Source organism: Natrix helvetica (assembly GCF_964273705.1).
Source record: "Natrix helvetica genome assembly, chromosome: 1".
In the NCBI taxonomy this organism is placed as follows: domain Eukaryota; kingdom Metazoa; phylum Chordata; class Lepidosauria; order Squamata; family Natricidae; genus Natrix; species Natrix helvetica.
In genome coordinates this window covers 119768961-119784731 of record NC_138548.1, presented here as the reverse complement: position 1 = coordinate 119784731, position 15771 = coordinate 119768961, and the positions used below count along the sequence as shown (strand labels likewise).

Sequence of the window (15771 nt, the reverse complement as noted above, 5' to 3'; positions counted from 1 at the left end):
GCCTGCTCAGCCTGGGGGACGTGGCATTTCCTTGTGTAGATCTTCTGCTCAGCTGTGCAGAAGGAGCAGGAGATCTCCTTCTGCAGAAGGAGGGTAATCTGCCTCAGGCTGGAGTTTGTGGGCTCACAGTTCTTGCTAAGTAGGTTATATCACCCGTTCTGTAAACAGCTAGAGCCTAACCAACCATCTCCTCCTGAATGTAAGAGTGCCTCCAATGGCAAGTGAGTCACAACATATGCGACTTCACAATAGCTTTTGAAGTCAAGTGGTTGTCTAACAAGTTTATTAGAGACATCAAAGGTTCTTTGCAGGCTACCTGCTTGCATCCACTTCTCTTACCACTCACTTAGTGTCCTTGCCATTTACAGGAATTAAAAGCCTGTAGATGGCTTCTTGAGACATGTATAGAGGGAAGATGAAAAGCTTGCTATAAAGGACAGCTGAGGTTCATCAAAGAACTCAAGGCTCATCCACAAGGTACAAAGAATGGGGGGCAGGGGAGTGAAAAGTATTGCAAAAAAATAGAGAAACCAACCTCTCCGTTATGCCTGCCTGCCTATTTCCCTCTTTGGGTACAAATGCCTTTGGGGCAGAGTTTTTGTAGAACCTTTTGGATATGGAGCTAAGAAGTGAACATTTTGGAGCTGCAGAAAGATTTTAGGACTATTGTTTGGAGTGATCTTGTTCTACTCTCAGCATAATTATCAGTAACCTCCAGACAAGTTATAGAGATCAAAATCACAAGGGAAATAACTATTAGGTTCACACATATATAATGGCCTTGGAGCATGGCATCCATTGGTCTGATTTAGCTGAGGGACTGGCTAATAGTGTCACCAAGAACCATAAGCTACTGATGAGACCATGCATCCAGGAATTAACAAATGACTGTATATATGAGCACATATCTTCAACATACATATATACATAATTTTCACACACACACAAACACATAAATAGCTATATATTATACATAGTTTTATATATATACACATATATATGCACAAATTACATATAAAGGCATGCACAAACATGAAGGCACACGAAGGGACAGAAATTTTATCAACTGATTTTATCAACCCATCTGACGATGTAAAGGCAGAATTGCAGGTGTCCATACTTTTTAAGGTAACATTTCTTTTACTAAATCACCATCGCTCCAGGGCCAATAACCAAGGTTCCTTCATCCAGCTTTTCCATTGAACGTCATCAAGCAAATCTCAAAACTCTACAGAGTTCTTTAGTGTAGAAAATTAGATTTGGGAATCCCATAGGCAGATGTCAGAGAAGAACCAAGGGAAAGCTTGTGTGATTATATCAGAAGATGAAACAGATATTTTATGGAAATTATTACTTAATCATGCTTTGCAGAGTGTAACATTTTTAACAATTCCTGACGATGAGATTATATTCAGTCCCACTACAAGGGAGCCTAGATATAAAAAATTCAAATTATGGGACCATGACAGAGAAATATTATTTCACTGTGATCTGTTGCTATGTGCAATGATCATAAAAATGTAACTCACCTTAAAATATCCTTGCAATATGAAGTAAAAGAAATGGATGAATGATGATCCATTGTCAGCTGAGGTATGTGTAGAATTATATTGCTCTATCAAGGAAATAACTGAGATAACCATAAGGGCTTTTAGTATCCCACTGTTTGGTACAATAGCATCATGTGCCAGAAGAAAATGTGTCCTTATTTTGTTTTCATATACAAGGTCTAAAGGATAGGTTTGATTCTTTTCTGTGTAACTAAACCTGTACGTCAAAATCACTTATTACTGAGGCTTCCATAGAAACATCTATGTGGTTGCGTAATGTTCTCTATTCCTCTGGATGCTAAATTTGATATTACAGCTGGCCATGAGATTAACTCCTATTGCAGGAATGGGAACATATGGTTCAGATGTTGCTCAACTACAATGTTTAGCACCCTTCCCTATCATCCATGTTCCTGGGGCTGCTTGTAGTTGTAGTCTATTAAGATCTGGAGGACCATAAACCGAAAACATCAATTGACTGCTCTTCCAGGTAGAGAATTTATCATTTGCCAAAAGATGGAAGAAACATTAATCTTTTCAACTGACCAGAATGTAACCAGTGAGAATTGCTTACACATTAAATAACATTGGGCATTTCTTAGAAATCTTGCCATCTTGTTAATAATTGGGGAAGAAGATACAATCTGAAAAAGAGGAATGTGTCTGGATGAAATTGGTTAGCCATTTACGAATTGTTTGATAAAACATGCAAAAGAGAAAACAATTTTACAGCATTTGCATGTGTTAGCTTTTATAGACAAATGAATGTTTTGAAATGATGCCTACAAGATATGTTTTACAATAGCAGGAAACGCTGTTGGGGGTGATTTATGTTCAGTTGCTTGATCATGTGCTAACAGGAAGTTAACAGGAAGGTCTCCTTTTTTGTGGTTCCTTAAGTTAGACTATGTTTAAAAAAAGAAGATAGGAGATTACGATATGGGGCAGCGTTAATGGAACAGATAATAATTGTACATGGAATGGGCCTGAGGCAGGATGGAAGGCAGATGGATAACAAGAATTAAATAGATTTTGAAATCTTGAGGTATCCAGTAACCCTAGAATAATGAGATGTGGGATATTAGAAAGGAAGGAAGGCCACAATCTAGTTAAGTCAATGTGCTAAGCTAATACAAGGAAAAATATTAGTATGCTGAATAGTGAAAGAAAATTATCTCATGAGGGGGTCAAAGAACAACGTGGTGTTTATGGAAACAGAGGAACAATTAACTCAAAGTGAACAATATGAATAATGTACAAGAGTATAAGGAGTATAGCTGCATGTATATTTGGTGTAATAAGGTTGTGGAACAGATAAGAATGTAACTTTTGGACCACTGGAATCAAAATGACTGGAAGTGCCTTGTTTTCAAATGCAAGGTAGCTTGAAGGTATAATATCAAACCTATCCTTGTGATGTAGGTTTATGCAATCACTAATTCAAACACCTCAAACCCATTCACTCCAATAGTTCCTACTGGGACTTACTTAATGGCTTTCTTTTCGCTCCGGCATCGGCTGGAATCTGGAGTTCCCACAGTCTCCAAAGAGTTTTTATAACGCTTGCCCTAAAATGAAATGAAAGAGATGTAGAAAATAAATATTTACTTGAAAGGAGTGACGTCTAACAAAGTATTTTTTAAGGAAAGAAAATTTTACCATACACCTGAACCATTGAGCTCAGGGAATCCCGATCCGGGAAAGGCCACATTTGGCACACAACCCAAAGTTGTGCAAAGGCTCTCCTAGCCGTAATTGCCACCTGCTCTTTGAGAAGGAGTCACAAGTTCAGGAGAGCCCCCTGGATTGCGGATCCATCTGGGGCAGTGCCAACCCATTCAGAGTCAAAGAAGATGAAGTCTCAGATCCCAGAGTACCCAAAACTGTTTGGTCTTGCCAGAGTTTAGTCAAAGCCTGCTGACCCCCATCCAGGTGCCGACAACCTCCAGTTAGGAAGAAACTCAAGACTACCTTGCCTTGAGTCTCTTTTGTATAAGAGGAAAGGAAGGCAAATCTGTCAGGATTTCAGGATGCTGTTGATATGGTTCATAACAATGAAGTAGAGTTCCAGTAGTTCATAGGATAAATGTTTACTGACCTGGCCTACTTTGAAGGACTAACGTTAATCTTCTAATACATAATGAAACTTTCTGAGTTGTACACTGAATGAAACCGTTTCTCTTTTTTCCTTTATTTTTATTGCTTCTAAACTAAGAAAGGAGACCTCACCTATCACAGTTCCCTCTGCTGGTCTTCTGGAAACTAGACTGAATCCCGTTCACAGTGAGGAATTCCATATGCTACAGAAGAAACGGAAGTCTCCAAAGACCAAACTTGTCTTCCTTGCCATCACATCCACAGTAGGGAAAGAACAAGCCATTTTTGGATTAATTGAACTCTAATTAATTACGTTTGCAGTAACAAAACACATGCCATAAGATAATGAAGTGTGCATTTTCTTCTTAATTAGGTCTTGATTATAAGACCACTTGGTTGTGATTTCTGATGGCAGGTTCAGTGTGCTTCATGATTCTAGGGCAGACAAGAGACAATTATTGCTAATTAGGAAACCATTAGCAGATGAAAGCACAGGTGCAGAGGGAAAGCAGTTCTATGCTACTCTTTGTGCAAGTTCTCTGGTGCAAAATGAGTAATATACTTCACTTTATCTTAAGGCATATCGGGCATCAAACTCAAAACATCCTCCTTCTCTGGCTAGGAGGTTTGATGTCAAAGAGCAATAATTATAACATGAAAGGATGGAGCTTCCAGTGAGGATTCTGGTGGACTAACATCTCCAAAGGAGCTGAGAGTTGTTATGGGCAAGAATTCTGGCTGGAGGGCAGTTGCTGAGCGGTGAAATCTCTCTGGGTCAAAGACAGACTGTGAAATAACCCACAGCCCTCATGAATAAACTGCAGAAATGAAAGTTTTTGCAGTTGTTACGGGAGTTGAACAGCTGGATATTGTTGGATTCCATCTATATTCACAATAATTAATGTACCCTTTCTGGACAAAGAGTCCATCTATTCACATTTCTTAAACACTTTTGGAAGTAATTAATCCACAGATAAAGAGAGATTTCCTTTGTGGCAAATATTTTTTTATTGCTGTTTAAAATAATGACAAAAGAAAAATACTCCCCCCCCTAAAAATACACACATTGTTAACGAAATAAAAACACACATAGAAAGTGCTTAAAAAAGGAAAAAAGTGTATAGTATATTATTTTTGAAGTAAATAGTTACAATTCAATATATAGCTATTTAATGTAATTACTATTCAAGTACGTACATGTTTTAATACATTTAAATAGCTATCTTTTTAAAACTTATCTATTTTGTAAAAATGAGTCCCATATTTCATTATCCCTGCTCCAGATAGACTGGGATATCAGGTTGTGCAGGTAATCCTTGACTTACAATCATAATTGAGCCCAAAATTTCTGTTGCTAACCAAGACATTTGTCAAGTGAGTTGATGATTTGAAAAAATAGATAATAGACAGAGCCTTTTTTGTACTCATAGAGTGAAAGATAATTTTGTACTTGTACTTCTATTTGCTGCAGAGAAAATCAAAAGCTACTTCTTTCTATTTTGCTTCACTTTCTTTTTGCATTTTTCTTTTCTTTTTCCTCTTTCCCTCTTTTCTGCACTTTATATTAGTTCTTGTTAGTTTTAATCTTCTTTTCAAAAGTCTTAATAAACAATTTTTGCTAAAAAGTATAATAAGAAAGGATGCTAGTCTGATAGCAGATAGCTATCTATATGGCAAATCCAAATTTGAAAAGGTTTCAAAGGACCACAATATGAAGCAGAACATACTTGTTGGAAGTATAGAACAGTTGGAGAAGTATCAGGATGGTAAGGATAGGTGGTTAGATCATGTCCCTTTCAAATTTGGAGAAAATCTTGAGAAATCACTGGACTCCAAAGCAAAATGTTATACTGTGTTTATTGCATAGTATCTAGCTAAATCTATTTTTGTATTTGTATCTGGATTTGTATCCCGCCTTGACTATTTTTGCAAATAATTAAGGTGGTAAAAGTATCCAACACACCTTCCTTCTCCTACTTTCCCTACAACAACTCTGTGAGATGAGTTGGGTTGAGAGAAAGTGTCTGGCCCCGGGTCACCCAGCTTGCTTTTATGGCTAAGGCCAGACTAGAGCTCATAGTCTCCCGCTTTTTACCTTCTATCTTAACCACTAGACCAGAGGTGGGTTCCAAATCCCGGCACTACCGGTTCGCGCATGCTAGCGTGCGCCACACTTCTGTGCATGTGCAGAATCGTCCGGGTGGATAGGCAGAGCCTCCCAACGCCGTTACTACTGGTTCGCCCGATCCAGGCTGAACCGAGAGCAACCCACCTCTGCACTAGACCAAACTAGCTCTCTGAATTTCTTTCTTCCATAGGGCCTATATATCTCTCAAACCACAAGAATACAATTCCCCTCTGTGACTTATAACTTTAAAAATACAATCAACAAATCAAATTCATAAGATTGAAATATAAGAACTTGGGAATAACCTTTTCCATACAATGAGGGAGATGTCCTACTTACCTGTGTGCCTACCTATGCAGAAGATATTTTTGCGTTCTGGGGCCGGGAAGAGAGGAGGCAAGTTTCATTGCCCACAACAGCTAGACAGTATTTAAGTGCTTCTGCTTAGATCTATTGATCTAAAAGCTAAATGTTTTGTCAGCGCTGACAATGTATACAAAACTATTCAGTGAACTGTTCAATTCTGAGATTTATAAGCACATTAGCAAATATTAGACAGCTATGTAAACAGTGGTTCTCCAGTATGAGACTCAGCACATTGTACATGTTTCTGTAATATGGAACTTAAATAGATATAATCAATTGGAAAATTAATGATCATAATGTGGCCTCAATTATATTTTGCTTTAACTCTGCAGGTTCATATTCTTTTTGAATATGAGCCATGGGTACTTTTGCCTACCTAGAAAAGGCCCAGGCATTCTAGTAGGAGGGAGTGGCAGGAGAGAGAGAGAGAGAGAGAGAGAGAGAGAGAGAGAGAGAGAGAGAGAGAGAGAGATTAATCATACTGAAGGTGAAAAGAAGAGCCAGAGGAAAGATTAATCATACTGAAGGAGAAAAGATGGGCGTTGAAAAATTGATTTTGATTATTAGAGCTTAAAAATAATAAGCAGAGGTTTAAGTGTGGTTTAAAAAGGGGAGGAGATAGATGTGCCATCATGTGGACTGTATAAGTAGCAGCATTGATAAAAGAGAAGTATTTAAAGCTTTTAAAAAAAATTGAGAAGGAAAAAATAGGAAGACATTATCAATGTAAGAGATAGGGAGGTATCAGGAAAGTCCCAGAAAATATATGGAAGTTTGCATTTATAGTGAGGGCAAGTAATAGAGCAGCGATGGCGAACCTTTTTTGGCTCGTGTGCCACAAGTGGGGGGAGTGCAGGTGGGTCATGTGCAGGTGTGCTGCACCCATAATGCAATGCGTGACCCCCCAGTGCGCATGCGCGCACAACGAGCGACACCCCCCCATTTTACATGCTTTTTTCGCCCTCCCCAGGCTCCAGAGGCTTTATAGGAGCCTGGGGAGGGCGAAAAGAGCCTCCCCCGCCCCCCCCAGAGGCCCTCCGGAGGCTTCAGGGACCGTCCGGAGGCTTCCCTGAAGCTTTTGGAGTGCTCAAAAGGATCCTCCGAGCAAACCCGAAGTGACTTCCGGGTTGCTCAGAGGGTCATTTTAAGCGCTCCGAAGGCGTCAGGGAAGCCTCCGGATGGTCCCTGAAGCCTTCGAAATGCTTAAAACCACCCTTGGAGGGTCGTTTTAAGCGCTCCGAAGGCGTCAGGGAAGCCTCCGGATGGTCCCTGAAGCCTCCGGAGGCCCTCTGGGAGGGCAGGGGAGGCTCTTTTCGCCTTCCCCAGGCTCCTATAAAGCCTCTGGAGCCTGGGGAGGGCGAAAAATGGCTTTTAAAAAGGTGAACTCAGCTGGCTAGCTGACAGGGCAGCCCCTCGCGTGCCCTGACAAATGGCTCCTCGTGCCACCTGTGGCACGCGTGCCATAGGTTCGCCATCACTGTAATAGAGTCTTAAATTTGACTGGAAGAAATTTTTTAGCAGAGGTTTTAATAGAAAATAGTACGTGAAAAAGGATTGACTCGGGTTGCTTAAGGAAAAGGAGAGAAAAACAGAGATCTTTGGAAGTGATTCAACACTGGAAAACAAAACAGAGGGGAGAGGAACCATTTAAGGCAAAAAATATTGAAAGAGGGGTTTTAGTGATTTGGGGGATTCTGGAGGACATAAAAGTGAATGGAGATAATGCTAAATAAAAAAAGGCACTGGCACTTATCCCATGTACTATAAAGATATCGCATACCTGAGATAGAGAGCAGTTTGGCATCCGGTGCTTACCCTCGTCTTAGGAACAAAGCCAACTGGGTGACCTTAGATCAGGGGTGTCCAAACTTGGGAACTTTAAGACTTGTGGACTTCAACTCCCAGAATTCCCCAGCCAGCCATGCTGGCTGGGGAATTCTGGGAGTTGAAGTCCACAAGTCTTAAAGTTCCCAAGTTTGGACACCCCTGCCTTAGATCAATTGCTCTCTCTCTCTCAGCCCTAGGAAGCAGGCAATGGCCAACCACTTCTGAAAATTTGCTCTGAAAATGGTAGGGACCCACCCAGGTGATCACCAGGAGTCAACACTGACTTAAGGCAAACTGAGGTGTTTACAACTGAACAAAAAGAGTCCTGTCAGTAAATCATAAGACAGTAGGGGCACAGTGGAATTAAAAGAAAATGTAAGAAAGATGCAAGTATTAGCATCAATTATGTATCTCTTCCATTTCAAAAGAAAGAAAAGAGAAGAAGAGTACAACCTTCCGGCTTCCCGGTTCAACCAGCATATGCCATCGCTGACCATCGGAGATGATCAATTAGCCCCAGTGGAAGGGGCACGCAATTTGGGCGTCCTCCTTGATGCCCGGCTGTCTATGGAAGATCATGTGGCAGCGGTGGCGAGGGGGGCGTTCCACCAGGTTCGCCTGGTGCGCCAATTGCGGCCCCTTTTGGACCGGGAGGCCTTGCGTACAGTCACTCACGCGCTGGTGACGTCTCGCCTGGACTACTGTAATGCTCTCTACATGGGGCTCCCCTTGAGGTGCACCCGGAGACTGCAGTTGGTCCAGAATGCAGCCGCGCGGGTAATTATGGGGAGATCGAGGTTCTCCCATATAACACCTATCCTGCGCGAGCTGCACTGGCTTCCTGTGGCCTACCGGGTGCGCTTCAAGGTACTGGTTACCACCTTCAAAGCGCTCCATGGCACAGGGCCTAGTTACCTGCGGGATCGCGTCCTGCCCCATACATCCCTGCGACCCGTCCACTCACACAGAGAGGGACTACTCCGGGTGCCGTCCTCCAGAGAGTGCCAGAGGGCAGCGCCCAGAAGTAGGGCCTTCTCTGTAGTGGGCCCCACCCTTTGGAATGACCTCCCCCCAGACATCAGGACTACAACCGACCTTCGCTCCTTCCGTATGAAGCTGAAAACCTACCTGTTTCGACTAGCTGACCTGGCATAATTCTACAACCTTTCCAGCCCAGGGCATTTTTAATTGTAATTTTAGTTTTTAAGGGTTAATTTCACTGGGGTTTTAACTTTTTTAAGTATTGTAACTTATTTATTTATTCTTACCTCCTCTGTACGCTATATAATACTTTTGTACGTCGCCCCGAGTCCCTGTGGGGAGAGGGGGCGACTAATAAGTTCAAGTAATAAATAAATAAATAAATAAACCGCCAGCCAAGTGGATGGACTCAATTGCAGCGGTGATGGGAGCAGCCATGGAAAATCCTGAAGGAACACGATGGAGGCAGATCTCCTGGAGAAGTTCCAACTATAAGTTCCATGATCATTTCATGATCTCTGTGATTTGCTTAACAATTGGGAGGGCTGGAATTCCCATTGCTAAGTGGTGGTGGGTCACATGATGTTGTGCTTTATGACAGCATTGCCTAGAAACAAACCCAATTACCATCATTAACTGAGGATTACCTTCAGCCTTTCTAGGTAAATAGAGAAAGTAAATGTCAAAGGTTTTTAAAATTATAATTCATTTTTAGAAATAATATGGCTTTATAGTGGATTAGTAATTTTAGCCAACTATTAAGTAAATAGTTAAGATTACTAATCCCATTATTAGCTCACATTATTTTTTTTAACAAATGCATTATAATTAATAGTAAGAATTGCTGGAAATAGTGAGAGTTGCATTCCAAGTCTGGTAAGTGTGAGTTAAGACAGCCTTTAATACAATGTATGATTTTATGAAACTTAGGTGTTGGAAAGAAATTAGATACATTTTTTGTCTGCAACAGCAACCATAATGGTGCCTCAACAGCCTTATGAATGTTGGGGTTCAGAGGAGGCTCTCTCTCTCTCGCTATCAGGCTGTTTAAAAGAAATCAGTTCTGCTATTTTTATTTCAAAGGAATTTTCATTGTTGCAACAATGAAAGCTTCTTTGAAACCCACACGGTCTGAACTTACATAATTAAACCATTGTTCAAGAATAATTTTTATTTTTTGTCACTCCTAAAATAGCTAATTTTTGCTTTTTTAAAAAATGGAGCAAGCCTGTATCTTAACATCTCAAAATGTCAGCTGAGCAAGACTAGAATTGCTTCTTTAGGCAAAATGCTTGAATTTGGCAATATCTTGTATAACCAGAAAAAAAAAAAAACAATTCTGGAAAGGGATTTTGGTATATGAAGGTAGCCATTTTGTTAAGAGAAACTTCACATTTTGTATCGTGGTTGTGATTTATTAGTGTTCTAACACTGTCTGCAGCAGCAAATCATAACCATATAAATAGAAATGTGCTTTTTAAACATGAAGGCTGGGGTCACATATCACAACTTCAACAATCATATGATTTGCTCAGTTTGGGCTGACTGTTCCTATGAATCTTGCCTACTATGTTCAATAAACAGAGTTAAACAAACCATGGCTTAATGTGAAACTTGAGCCAGCCACAATGAATCCACATCTGAGAACTATTATGAAGGGCCATTCATGCTTCAGTGGCTGGATATATTCTTACTGCTGTCTAAAGCAATTTTGTTCTTATTATTTGTTGTACACCGAGTACAAAAAAAAACCTTGAAAAAACTGAACAAAAGCAAATGAATATGGCTGCCCTATTGTGCTCCTTTAATCTCCTGATTGTAGCACAATTTCTTGAGCAGCAAGGTTAGATTATTTCTCAAGGGCCCTGTTGCAGAAGGAGATTTGAGCCAAGTTAGGTAATTACACTTCTCACATTCAGGTTCAGAACCACAGATCCTTCACATAATACTACTAAGGAATAATAGCCATTTTTAATTCTTGCTTTTATTATTATAGTCCACTGCACAGTCAGCCAGGTGATCTGATTGGACTTGGCATTTTTGTCTGCCTATTGAGTCTTTCCAAGGACCTGGGATAGGCATATGTGGATATTTGATTGTGTTAACGTCACAAGATGTGAGCTGTTCTGAGTAAAGTTGCCTTTTGCAATTGACTAAAGGTGAATTTGTAGTGCTCATTGCGTTCAAGTGGTGCTCCAGTTGTTTTGGGATTGCACTCAAGGCGCCTATGACTATTTGGACTACGGATGCCTTCTTTTGCCACATTTCTTATATTTCTATTTACAGATCTTTGTATGTTGTTACCATCTCCAGTTCCTTTTCTTTGAGTATGCTGTCTCCAGGTAATGCTATACCTACTATTCAGATATTTTTGTTTTTCTTATCAACAACTGTTAAGTCTGGGGTGTTGTGTGGCAGGTGCCTGTCTTTTTGAATGCTAAAATTCCAAAGCACTTTAGCTTCTAGGACTTTCTCTATTTTATGGTCCCACCAATTCTTGCTAGCAGGCAAATGATAACTCTTGCACATCTTCCAATCTGCCATTGTTGCTACTTGGTCATACTGTTGCTTGTAGTCAATCTGTGTGATCTTCTTACAGCAGCTAATCAGATGGTCCACTGTTTCTTCCACTTCTTTGCAGAGGTGATACTTGCTACCTGTTGCTGTCTTCTCAATTCTGAGTCTGCATGTATTTGTTCTTAAGGCTTGGTCTTATGCAGCCACAATTAGCCCCTCTGTCACTTACTTCAAATTTCTTGCTCTTAGACATTGCCAGGTCTTGTTATTAACTGCTTTCCCTGCTATTTTTTAATGTACTGGACATGAAATACTTTGTCCCATGTATCCTTTCTGTTCTTCACTTGATCTTTCTTTTAAGTGAGTTTGGTCTCCCTAGTACTCAGTAGACCTTCCTTCTTCACTATTTTCCATATATTCTTACAATGCCTCTTCTACCATCTGATGTACTTGCAACATTCCGTGCCCACTCATTTTCCTGGTAAGTAGAGCCTGTCAACATCACTGCATGGATGAAGGGCATAATTCATTGTCATTATTTTTCTGATCTTCCTGTCCAGGGCCTGTTAGTTCTGCTTGAGTCTGGTCTGCTATTCCAGCTATGTATCTAATGTCTGGAATTGGCCAGGTATTCATTGCCTTGATCCTATTTGCTTCACTGAGTTTGGACTTTTAAGATCTTCACTCTCTTAATGTATTCATTTCTAACTTTTTTTTTACTTCAGTGTGCTGGATGTTATTACTATTATTATAGATAATTCAAAGTAGTGAAGATAGCTAATACTAATTTCTCCTCCTATTTTCCCCAAAACAACAACCCTGTGTGGTGGGTTGAACTGAGAGAGAGCGTCTGGCCCTGTCAACTAATTGACTTCCATGCTTATGGAGGGACTAGAAGTCGGTCTTCAGGTTTCTAACTTGGACCCTAACCACTTTTGATATCATTGTGACATTATTGGAAAAGCTAGGACTCTACTCAGTTATATGCATTATTTAAACATTAGCTTTACTTACAACTGTTAAATGATCATAGAGAAAGACTCTATGTCACTGAATATAGGAAGATAAGGGTATTAATACAATCACAGAATTAGGTGCTGAGATTGCTGTGACTATTTCTTTGTTCAGGGCAGAAATCCAGATCAAAGTAACCCTGATGAATTGTAGTCTACCTGAAGTCTGAAAAAAAAAACCCACCATTGCTCTGGATAACAGGTTTTAATGTCCATCTACTAGCATTAGGATTGTTCCCTTTCTCCGTCATTATTCAAATAGAATTTGCCTTTCTATAACTTAAATCTATTATTTCATGTTTGGCAATCTAACTCGTTTTGACCTTCTTGGCCAAAAGCAGACCATGTATTATTTTAAGTATTCAGGAAGGCTGATGAGCCTAGTTAGATTCCAGTGAATTAAAGCTAAAGCTACTAAGCTACTAAAGCTACAGCTGGATTATGGTACACTGTTTATATTCTAGGTTATTATGGGAAAGTAATCTTGTGGTTGTGTAAAAAAGTGGATCAGGATGCTTGAGATCAAGAAAAGGTAGAAGTAATTTAGCAAAATGTATTGGGAAGCATTAAGATGAATTCATGAAAAAATACAATATAGTACTTTCCAAAATCTGTCCTGAAATAAGACGACAAAAGAACATTAAGAATAAAAATTAAGATGTCTTCAACATCACCTGGTTATCAAATATATGATAAACACTGATATGTGATATTCGAATATATAATAATCTAACCTGGTGGTACAGTGATTTGAATGCAGCGTTGCAGACTAATAGTTTGGAGTTTGATCCTGATGGACTCAAGGTGGACTCAGCCTTCTAGCCTTCTAAGGTTGGTAAAATGAGGAACCAGATAATTAGGGGCAATATGCTGATGTTGTAAACTGCCCAGAGAGTGCAATAAAGCACTATGGGGCAGTTTATACCGTATTTTTCGGAGTATAAGATGCTCTGAAGTATAAGACACATCTAGATTTTGGGGAGGAAAACAAGGGAAAAATATCTGCCTCTGCCTCTCAGCAACAAACAGAACAGACAATATACACTGTTTGTAGTGTTATATTTCAGACTATACTTGTACAGATGCTGTTAAAATTGATGTGCTTTCTGGAAGTATTGTTATTCTCTGCTATTTAAAAGAAGATACAATAGCACTGGGCCTCTTCAGATCAAGCATTTATTTTAAAAAGATTCTTCATTTTGTTAAGTTGTCTAGTTAATAATAAAGCAGTCTTTAAAAAATAAGTCTAATAATTTGAACATTCTATAGGCATTTATAGTTGTTGACTTACCTCCTTGCAGCAAACAGCCTGATTAGCACAAGAAAAAAAAACTGCCTCCCAGCAATTTGCCACAGCAAACAACAAGTTTCACTTTCAATTTCCCCCAATCATCAGCTGTTACAGGCTGCAGGGATTGCTATAGCTTATTGAAGCCTCTCCAAGTCCGGGTTGCTGCAAAGAGGTAAATTACTGGGAGGCAGAGGCCAAAGGGTTGGGGCCGGTGGGAGGGTCGGGCTACGTTCAGTGTATAAGACGCACCCAAATTTTCACCCTCTTTTAGGGGGGAAAATGGTACGTCTTATACTCCGAAAAATATGGTAAGTCTATGTGCTATTGCTAATCTATTATCCAAACAGATACAAATGGTTGAATCAGAGGTGGTATTCTACTATTTCAGACCGGTTTGACCGAACAGGTAGCAGAAATCGTGGGTGGCCCTGCCCACCCACCCCTGCTCTATGGCATCCCATTTAGGCCCTTTTTTGTGAAAAGAGCATGTGCGGAAGGTGGCACATGCACTTACATTTGCAAATCGATAGGGAAGGTAAGTGAATACCTCCCTGGGTTGAATGTTATGTTGGTCTCATTGAAGAATTCAAACCATTATTTTGAGCAATTCAAGGTTTTGAACTACAGTAACAAAGAACATGTACATATCTTTAAATAATACTCTTCTCCCTAACTGGTATTCTAAAGGAAACTGGAACACAGGGGCCTTAAATATCTTCATAAATATGGAACTTCTTACCAATTATTAGATGTTCTTATGAGTCATTTAAGCTAATATGCCTAATTTATAGTACAACTGTATATAGATCATTCTATTTCTACCACTGTTACCAGGATTGGAAACAGCGATAAACATTGTTAATGCCAGAACTAAAAGTGAGTAAGACTGATTAATTTTAGTAGTTTTTTTTAAAAAAAAACATGAATCTCTTTGTGTAACTCAAAACATTTAGAAGAAATAAATGCAAGAATTTAAGTACTTAAGGTGCAAGATAGTATGACAGGAAGAGGAAGTCTTGTTTTTAAATACTAGGGGATGCACAATCAGTTTCTGAAACACAGCCTGTATCTCCTAAAGTCATAGTATGGCACAAGGAGTATTTACACTATTCTTTACCATTCAAACCACAGACAATAAATTAGCAGAAAGAACCCCATTTTTAGCACTAGTATTGAGAACATACAATATCCTTACATTCAGAGCATATCCCCAATAAGATGTTTAACTACATACAGCAATAATACTGTAGGGTTTATATTGAGCTACATACGTGTTGGAATGGGTGGGTGTACAAAAGACTAGATTAGGGGACCAGGGGACTGAATCAGAAAAGTGAACGGAGAACAAATTTCAGAAGAAGTTGCAATGATGGGCTCCAGAAACAAGGCATGGCTTGCAATAACAGCTACATGCCTTGTGTAATCAAATCGGCTCCATGGGAGACCTGGAAGAATCCTGAGGAAAGGAACAGAAGACAAAGAAGCCCTTTGATCAGCCAGGCTGACTCAGTCTCTTTTAGATATGCTGATTCAAAATATAAATAGAGACAAACTGCTTGCAAAAATCATGATGTCTTGCAGATTCTCTCCAACTAGGTCAGTAACGCAGAGATATACTCTGTCAGGGCAGCATGATTCAGAAAGTCAGAGGCATAGCCTCTTAAAATAGGATATACATAGCAATTTTCAAGCAGAAAACCCTTGGTTAGTCACTAATAGCGGTAAAACCCAATCAGCCGGGACATCACCAGCCAGACAATGATTCGAAATGATTTATATGAGAATATTCAAAAGTATGGGAATCCCACAATCTTCTCCAGCAAGGAACAGTTCATACCGTTGGACGAAGGTGAGGGAAAGCTTATCCCATCACATGCCATCTGTTGCTGCTTCTTATTTCTCTAAATGGTAGTAGATAAAGATGCTCACCTGCTCCTCCCTGTGCATAATTCATTTCTTTCCTAAATGCTTCTGCTCTGTGTCAGCAAATGTCCTTGTCAA

General features: G+C 39.8%; 1 protein-coding gene across 3 annotated transcripts in view; it reads right to left on the bottom strand.

Moving 5' to 3' along the window:
- Nucleotides 1-15771, bottom strand: part of SYT7 (synaptotagmin 7) — a 272500-nt gene that overhangs the window by 76351 nt on the left and 180378 nt on the right. For all 3 annotated transcript variants that reach the window (XM_081934931.1, XM_081934932.1, XM_081934933.1), the window contains exon 3: nucleotides 3039-3118. In XM_081934931.1, coding sequence (XP_081791057.1) covers nucleotides 3039-3118 — 80 coding nt within the window. The remainder of the gene's footprint in view (nucleotides 1-3038; nucleotides 3119-15771) is intronic.